The sequence below is a fragment of the Merops nubicus genome, unplaced genomic scaffold (assembly GCF_000691845.1).
Source record: "Merops nubicus isolate BGI_N331 unplaced genomic scaffold, ASM69184v1 scaffold14028, whole genome shotgun sequence".
In the NCBI taxonomy this organism is placed as follows: Eukaryota; Metazoa; Chordata; class Aves; order Coraciiformes; family Meropidae; genus Merops; species Merops nubicus.
The window spans coordinates 12,341-21,902 of NW_008625367.1; the positions used below are offsets into that span (position 1 = coordinate 12,341).

General features: G+C 47.1%; 1 protein-coding gene across 1 annotated transcript; it reads right to left on the bottom strand.

The window, feature by feature from the left end:
• Window positions 1-339: 339 nt before the first annotated feature.
• PRR5 (proline rich 5 (renal)) lies at window positions 340-3,221 on the bottom strand (the record flags this gene model as incomplete). Its single annotated transcript, XM_008945659.1, has 2 exons — window positions 340-915; window positions 3,083-3,221. Coding segments are annotated over 2 exons (690 nt in total), but the record flags the coding sequence as incomplete, so codon positions are not given.
• Between the last annotated feature and the right edge of the window lie 6,341 nt (window positions 3,222-9,562).

Here is a 9,562-nt window from a genome sequence, read left to right on the forward strand (position 1 = left end):
AGGTGTTACAGTTCAGAGAACAAGCTGCCCAGCTACTGGAAATCCCTTGAGAAAATGCCAAGGCAACACTGCTGTTTGCCAGGCTGTCTGGCTGAACAAACTCTGCCAGCATTTTACTGGACACTTGTCAGCCTGTGAACCCCTACATTTAGAAGGACAAGAGGAAATCCAGCTGCAGGGTGACAGGAAAAGGGAGAAGCGGTTGGAGGTTCTTCCCCCTGGAAGCAGATTCTCACCTGCTGTAAACTTGTGTCTGTGTAGCTCAGCACAGCTGAGATGAGCTACAACACAGGTTCTGCCTGTAGTCCTACCCCAGGCGTTAGCAACTTCCCCTCAGAACCCAAGGTTTGTCTCCCAGTGTCCTTCACATGATGCTCTGTCTGCTCACGTCCACGTTGTACGCTGAAGAGCTGGAGCAGCCCCGGCCAAAATCAATAAAAATGCCTTCAGAATCAGAGTCAATCGACTCCAAAATCTGATCCACTATGTTCTCAGGGCTGGAGGAGGGGACTGGAATCAAGGCAGGGTCCCTGTCTAGCTCAAAAGACCCCCGTGGATCATCCATGGAGTGGAAGAGTCCTTTCTGTTGCTCCCCAGAGCCCAGCTTGCTGGAGCACTGCACCGCCCCGGCGCTGGGTCTCTCCTGCTCTCCCGACAAGGAGCTTTTCGTGGTCGCCATGGAGCTCTTGGAACCGTTGTCCATGATGGTGGTGAGGTTGGAGTAGCCCTGGAGCTCCAGGCAGGAGGTCATTTCTGAGACGGAGTGCCTGCGGATGCCCGCTCCGTTGGCAGCCATGCCCTCGGTCTCGTACTCGGCCACGGGGGTGAGCAGGGGGTTGTTGTAGCTCTTGGAGCGCACCACGGGGTTCTTGGCCAGCAGGTCGCCCGACTTGGAACGCCTGAAGAACCTCTTCTCTGGAAACAAGAGGAAGAACCACAGTAAAACCTACAGAACCTCCCAATTTCAAGGTGCTGCTCGTGACAGAGGACTCAACGCCTGGATGTTCATCCAGACCGCACCGGAGCTTCTGGAAACATTGAAGGACAGTGCCCACGGTGGTCTCTCCAGGGAGCAAAGCTGCACCCTGCCCAGCAGTGCCCAGATGAATGCTGCTTCTCAGCCAAGTGGGCTCCTTCCAGAGATCGAGCAGCAGGTGGCAGCAAGTCAGCTTTGGAGCTGCAGGGCTCTCCAGCAGCCACATCAAAATAACCGCCGGGCAAACTTCCTGCCCACCTCACTGCTCAGACTCACTTGGGCTTCAAAAAATACCCCAAAAGCTGTGGGAAGAATAAGTCTCACTTTTGAAGCTTTTTTTTTCCTGCTGCTCTCACTTGGCCAGCCCCTGTGAAAGGGGCACTGCTGGCAAAGTCATGCTCTAGGAGCCATCCACAACTGCATAGAGAATGGTCTGCTTTAAGCCAGGATGCTGGTGTGTGTGCCTCTGAAAACCACCCAATTTCCTTTCCAAATGCCAGCCTCTTCTAAATTTATATTATCCATAATTATGGGCTTACCTGGACACAAATTCCAACCTTATGCTAGAGTACTGAAAAATCCAGTTTCTGTACTTAAGAGTATTGATAAAACCAATTTTTGTACTTCAGACTGTATTTTGCAGTTGTGTCTGCCTCAGCAGCAAAATCAACCAAGCCAAGTTCACTTTTGGGCTTTTCCATTGTTAGGAGTTTCACCTGGCAAATAGAAAAGGTTCCCTGGGACTGCCTTGCCACAGGAACTCAGGGGTTTTGGTCACACCAAAAAAAAGAGCTCCCTTGGATCCAGGTTTATTGACTACAACATGACTTATTCAGGGGTCCTGCTACAGATCTACACTCCTGACTGCAGCAAGGGCAAGTGCCTGATCCACCAAAACCTTCCTATCCTCCACAGCCCTGTAATACAATGTTTATTTTCCAAAATTCTGTTGCACTGGAGCTTTATTTTCTTTGGGTGCCTTTTTTTCTGTCCTCACATACAAAATCTTACTTTCAAAAAGCATCAATTTGGGAGGTTCCATTTAAATGCTTGTGGCCTTTTAATGGCAAGCAATGAATACAGAGTAGTAATCCTGAACCATTTCCCATAAATAACAGGCCTCTATTTATTCACTGATTTGTGTCTTAAACACCTAGTGCAACACAACTGCTCTTCCAGTCATCTTTAAGGGAAAACCAACTACCTGATTGACCACTTCTGACAAGCAAAGAGATGAAATGAAACAACTGAACCTATTTTCCCTCTGTTTTTTGTATTCTAGAAGGCCATCACAGCATTTACATTAAAATCCTAAGGTGCTACCCTGTTTCCTTTTTGATTTATGCTGGTAGTATCCCCCTTGCATTTTCAACACATTGAGGTCCTAAATGGGCTATCTGAAAGATCTTAATCTTGGCCAAATCCTGCCTTTGCAGAAGTCACTGGGTGCTTCAGAGCTCAAACAAGCTGGAAGGGGCTGAAGAAGGTCCACTCACTCAGCCTCTGCCACCAGAGAGGACCTTGTTTACCCACCTTGCTCCTTCTGGATGTGTCTACAGCACCAAGATTCAATGGCCTCCAGAGGTGGTTTATGTGACACTAGAGATTTTCCTTCTGTGTAATCTGAATTTCCCCTGCTAAGCACACCCCACTCTATTTTTCTCATCTCTAGTGGGATGGAGACCAGCTTATTACCTTCCACTCTGCAGAAAGCTTTTATATGTTTGAAGGCTTATTAGTTAGTCTTCTCTAAGACAAATTCCTACTCCCTTCCCTGCTTTTAACAGCTCTGTATGATCTTCATGCACTGAGCAACAGAAACTACTCAGCACTCTAGAAATGAGTTCTTGCTTCTTCCTCTCACTGCCCATAAAGCATCCTGTGTTAAAACTCTCTCATTAAAAGGTAAACTGGAAATGCTGAAGACACTCTTGAGTCACAAAGAGCACTGTTTGATCTGGTTTCATCTCCTCTCCCTCAGGTTTCACTGTGACTTTGCACGTTGCAAAGAGACCAGGAGCCTGAGCACGCTGTGTCAGGCCTGGCAGCCTCCTCTCCTGTGGGCCTGGCCCTTTGTGGACCAAATCAACCTTCTGTCATTCTTACCCAAGATGCAGGAAGCGTGGGTGAAGGGTCCATCACTGGAATATAGCCCATAGGTGCCCAGGTAAGGAGAAACCACTTTCTGGATCAGGGACTCCAGTTTCAAATAATCTTCAGTCACACCTTTCGACTCGTGAACCCCCTGAGAGAGAGAAAATACCCAAGGTGAGTGTTGTCTCCTGCAGCCACAAGCTCTCCTTGCTCACCAATGCTCATCAGGAAGCATTTTCACAAAGTTAAATGTCACAGGTACACCACGATGGGACACTGGTTTGCTACCACAGCCACCTCCTTGCTCTGCAAAGCCCAGAGATGTGAGATGAAGCACGGAGACCCACCCCACAGGCCCTGCACAAACGCTCAGAAAGAGGCAGGAGCTACTTCCAGGATATTTAAATCCCCAAAGTACATCTTGCTTAGTGCAAAGGCACCCAAGGAGGATGGAGGATGCAGTCTGTGGATGTGAATTCAAAGCATCCCTGGACTTTTTGTCATTGCAATCTTGTGCTGAATGAGCTGGTGCCAAGTGCTGCACCAGCAGCTGGTGCCACAGGGTGTCACTGCCACCTAGGCAATACCAACAGGGTTAAGAAAGAGGAGAAATGGATTAGAAATCTCTCTTCCAGGATATTTTCAATCAGATGTATTTACAATGAAGAGATCTGTATCCCTTTCTTCACCCCCTCCTTGGGACCTGCCATTATCCATGCAAAAGTCATGTTATAATTAGCATGGTAAGATTCAGCCATAGGCAAAAACTTTTGCCCTTAGCTGTTAACTCTGCACTTCCACCCACAGATGGGCTGAAAAGGCTGCAGAGGTGACAGGAAAACCTGGTGGAGCTGTAGTTCCCTTTCCACTCTGAGCTGCAGCATGCTCCTGTGCTGCCTGAGCAAAGTCCCAGATTCTCCTGGGTAGGATTCCTCTTGCAACCCAAAGTAAATTCACATTTTACTGTGCTGCTGCACGACCATATGTTTGACAGAACTTGTTGCAGAATGAAGACCCTAAATGTCACACTCAGCAAGAAGCCTGCTTGAATTCAGCAGAATCCCACATTCCACAACATGCCCCTGAGTTGCTGTAAAAAGAAACATGTTGGGATGAAAGCCCCCAGAGAGCAACAGGCAGATGGAATGAGTCAAGCTGCAGCACTTCCTTCAGTTCAGGGTGTATTCAGTGCTCAGCACACTTCCCCAGCAGGGCCTGGGGGTGTCTGTCAGCCTGTGATGTGTTTCTGAATGACTGACTTCACCTCCTGGCTGCCTTACCTGATGGAGATTTATGAATGGAAAAAGAAACCATGGCCAACAGAGAGTGGATACCACTTGAGATTCTCCTTCAGCAGGTTTTAAGAACAAATCACAACCTTTGGAGATGTGCTGTGACCTCTAACACTTTGGGAGAGTCAAAAATGGGAATATGGACCACAGGGGTGTATGCAGGGAATGTAGCCAGCAAACCAAATAACAGCAGAACGTGCTCACAGCTATTCAACCACTCCAAAACAGCCAAAAGAACACAGGGATCATTCAGAAGACTGAATTTTTGGCCATTGTTTTGGTCATTGTTGGCCTATATCAGAGAAAACACCTCAAGTGACAGGAGGAGGGGGTCTCAGTTTTCATTGTGTTGAGGTCTGCTCTACACTTTCCCCTTCTGTCTTGCTGAGATTTAGCCAAGATCTTTTCAGCCCTGAGAAGGGCAATGTGTCTGCTACTGTACTCCCTGATCATGATGGGGTTGTGCCCATAACCCACTAGCACCAGGCTGTGACACCCTTCCATCATGACACCCTCTTCTCTCAAAATCCCAGCTCCCCAACCACTTGTGTCAGCTTCTTCTTCTTCAGTGTCCTCAACCTTCACTCCTGCTCAAGAGTAATGCAAATCTCCACCTCACTTTTCACTTCAGCCTCTTTTAGTTCCCACCTTAGAAGTGAAGAGGCCACAAAACACCATCTTGACAGTATAAAGCCACCCAATATTAAGCCAGCTTGCCATTACTCTTATTCCTCAGCTCTCCAACCATCCATGGGATGCTTTCCAAAACATACCAGAGAGTCATAAAGCAGCTGGTGTCTGCTGGAGCTGTGGTGGCTCCTGTTCCCCTCTGCACCTTGGCACAAACTTGCCCTGTCCACCTGTGACATCCTTCCTGTGCTGGCCATTGTTCCAGGCCTTCCTGGAGCAGTTCCCTTAAACCATTTTCTCAGTGTGGAGTTCTGTGAGAGCAGGAGTGTAACAGGCTTACAGACCATGTCCTGAATTTAGAAAAAAGTTTGGGTTTTTTTTTCCCTTCATTTCTTTCTGCTGCACCATTCAACCTCTTGGCCTCTATTTAACCAAATCCAAGAACATCTCAGTATGGAGCAAGGACTCTCTCAGCTCTCCAAACCCAAACTTTCCACATAACCTGAACAACACTATCATTTCTTCACTAATTCCCCCAGCCCAAGTGGGCCAGAGCAGTGTCTGCAGGCTCAGAGCAAGCTGGGGGCATCTCCCCCTGCCCACAGCCCCTGCCCAGGGGCAGAGCAGCACCACACTGCAGCCACTGCATGCCACTGATGGTGCCACGTGTCCCCTGACCCCCAGCCAGCTGGTGGTGGTGCTGCTGTGTTGATAGGATGTGGATGAATGGAGTCAAGTCCACTTGGCAGCTGGTCACCAGTGGTGCTCCCCAGGGCTCAGTGTTTTGGCCAGTTCTGCTTTTATCAAAGATCTTGATGAGGAGATAAGAGTGGATCCTCAGGATGTTTGCAGATGACACCAAGTTGGTCAGAAGTATTGATCTGCTTGAGGACAGAGGGCTCTGCAGAGGGGTCTGGCCAGGCTGGAGCCATGGCTGAGCTCAGCTGGATGAGGTTGAACAAGGCCAAGGGCTGGGTCCTGCACTTGGGTCCCAACAGCCCCAGGCAGCTCCAGGCTGGGGGAGGAGTGGCTGGAAAGTGCCTGGGGGAAAAGGCCCTGGGGGTGCTGGTGGAGAGCGGAACATGAGCCAGCAGTGTGCCCAGGGGGCCAAGAAGGCCAATGGCATCCTGGCCTGGATCAGAAATGGTGTGACCAGCAGGAGTAGGGAGGTGATCATCCCCCAGGACTCAGCACTGGTGAGTTCATCCCTCAAGTACTGTGTTGAGTTTTGGGCCCCTCACTACAAGGAAGACATCAAGGTGCTGGAGAGGATCCAGAGAAGGGCAACAAAGCTGGTGAAGGGTCTAAAGCACAAGTATGAGTGGCTGAGGGAACTGAGGCTACTTAGTCTGAAGAAAAGGAGGCTAAGGGGACACCTTATTCCTCTCTACAACTACCTGAAAGGAGGCTGTAGTGAGGTGGGTGCTGGTCTCTTCTCCCAAGTAGCAAGGGAGACAAGAAGAAATGGCCTCCAGCTGCACTAGGGGAGATTTAGGTTGGATATTAGGAAAACTTTCTTCACTGAAAGTGTTGTCAAGCACTGGAATGGGCTGTCCAGTGGTTGAATCACCTTCCCTGGATGAGTTTTGAGTCATGTAGATAAGGTGCTTAGGGACATGGTTTGGTGGTGAGCTTGGCAGTGTTGGTTTAATGGTTGGACTCAATGACCTTAAAGGTCTCTTCTAACCTAAATGATTCTATGATTTCTTTTCCCAAATTCCTAAGTGACTGTGATTATAAAGGCAAATCATCTTTAGAGTAAAGCCAACTTGGCATTGTTACCAACTTCACAACAGTTTCTGAAAAATTTATGGCAGGACTTAAGAGTCACCAAAAAAATTAATCTTTTAAAGTATTTTGCTGTTATTTTGGCAGCTTATGATTTTCTTGTAGTTATTGCTTGATGCCTTAACTAGTTTGGGATGTCACTATACAGCAATAAAACAAAAGTCCTATGTAGCAGGCTGGCTCTTAGCTTGCAGGAAGCTGTAGAGTTTTTTGGAGAAAAAAAGAAAACTTGAGCATTATCAGTAAAAACAGAGATTCTACTCTTCTCTTAAATGCAATATTTGCTCTGCAGACATGCAAAAGACTTACTTTAAAAGATAACCCTGACCTTTCATGAACTCAATTACATTTTAGCAGGAGAGTTTCATGCTTCTCTGCAAGTCTGAGATGTGTCTATTAAATTCCTTGACAAAGGCCTTGCCTGACCTATTTATTTCTCAACTGAGAGCCAAAATAGCTCCATATCAGCTAGCTGAAAGCACCTCAGTGCTTCTGGAAGAGTGTAGCTGCTGGATCAAACCCTCCTCTTGGTCACACTGTTTTGAAATGCAACAAGAGTGACCTTATTATCTTTGGAAGGGTTATAATGTAATATTCTGACAAACATCTGCTCTGCTTTCCAGGCATGGGTAGTGAGGATCCAAGTCCTGAACACATGAATACCACTGCAAATGCAAAAGGTCTGCACTTGGCATCAAGAACAGAGACATGTATTTCTGCATGCAACACAGCACCCAAGTCCCTTCATGAACCTGTAATTAAATAATTCAGAATCAGAGAACTCTATATATTAGTTTAAAAGCATTAAAAAGACCCTATGCACCACTATTTTGATAGGTAACTGTAGGTGCTGCCAGAAGGACACTATCCCCTGAAGGTTATTGAGGTAGCTGCTTTATGAAGTTACTGCCCCACCTCCTGAACCACAGCACTGCTCCTGTGCTTCCCACCACTGCTGCACTCGAGTATGTTGCCAGAACAAACCATTCCTTCTGTTTGGGAACAAAATTCCATGAGTCAAATCCATAAGTCACTCCAGTGAGAACGGATGAACCAAACTGCTGAAGGTTCCAGCCCTGTTAGCTCCATAAGTTAACCACAAACTCCTCCTGAGGTTTTAAAGGGCAGAAGGGCTTCTAATGAAAGCACAGAGAAAACAAATTTGTCTTTTGGCACTGCAAATAAGCAGAGACATTCAGATAACAGCAGAGGGGTCTGTGACCTCACATCAGGCCACAGCTTCATTTTTCAATATATAGGACTTGGAAGCCACTCCAGGCAGGCATTTGAAGGCTTGAAGAGTCCTCCTCAAACACAACCATAAAACCTACCTGAGGCTAAGCTGTACTACTTTAACCTTTTGTACCCTGTACAACAAAAAAAAGAGAAAAAAAACAAAAAAGAGAAGAGAAGAGAGAAGAGAGAAGAGAGAAGAGAGAAGAGAGAAGAGAAGAAGAGAAGAGAAGAGAAGAGAAGAGAAGAGAAGAGAAGAGAAGAGAAGAGAAGAGAAGAGAAGAGAAGAGAAGAGAAGAGAAGAGAAGAGAAGAGAAGAGAAGAGAAGAGAAGAGAAGAGAAGAGAAGAGAAGAGAAGAGAAGAGAAGAGAAGAGAAGAGAAGAGAAGAGAAGAGAAGAGAAGAGAAGAGAAGAGAAGAGAAGAGAAGAGAAGAGAAGAGAAGAGAAGAGAAGAGAAGAGAAGAGAAGAGAAGAGAAGAGAAGAGAAGAGAAGAGAAGAGAAGAGAAGAGAAGAGAAGAGAAGAGAAGAGAAGAGAAGAGAAGAGAAGAGAAGAGAAGAGAAGAGAAGAGAAGAGAAGAGAAGAGAAGAGAAGAGAAGAGAAGAGAAGAGAAGAGAAGAGAAGAGAAAAGAGAAGAAGCTCTCTTCCCCCAGATCAGGGTGGCCAAAGCAAGTAGATCTTCTGGAACCCAAGCCCAGCACCCACCCAGAAGCAGGAACAGCTGTGAACTAGATCTTGGGCTACTGACTTCTGGATTTGGGAAAGACAAGAGTAAATGCCAGACTTCTGGCTTATTTAATGACATCATTTCAGTAATCATTACCCTTGGTGACTCGATGGCCCAGAAGAGTGAAGTCCTCTGCCCATGGGACAGGAAGTGGCACTGTACAGCTCAGCTGATGGCCAAATAACACACCCTTAACCTCCACATGCTGGGGCAGCTTTGATGGCTGGCCTCCACCCTGCTCTAGCAGGAAAAAGCTGTGACCTCCCACCTGCTGAAGCACTCATGACCTGCTGCTACATGAAAGGAAACGTGCTGCTGGAAGCATTTACAGGGGCAGACCCAAACACAAAATGAGGTCCTGGCCTCAGGTACTGCCTTGTCTTAACCACACAGGAAAACAGCTAAGAAATGTAACTAGTTTCTGCTTCAAAGCAGCAGATTCCTTGGAGGAAAGACAAATGCATTAAGAACCACATTTCTTTCCTGAACTGGCAACGGGTCAGATCAATATGACTGAAAGAAACATGCAGCAGCAATAATCTGACAAATGCTGGACCTTGGTAGGTGCCCAACTGCTCCTGGGGAAAACTGAAATTAAAAGTCACAAGACATACCACAAGGCAGAGACAGGATACTATCTATAGTGAAAAAAAACACACATTACTCAGCCAGCACTGCTGGTGGAGAATGGAGAAGGGTGTGCAGCCTGGTGACCACCTAGATGGGAAGATCTTATTTTCATCAGAGATAGCAGCAGCTTTGCCTGTAAGAGCTTTGGCAGGCAGTGCTCTTACAGGCCATGACTCCTTGTTCTCCTGCCTTG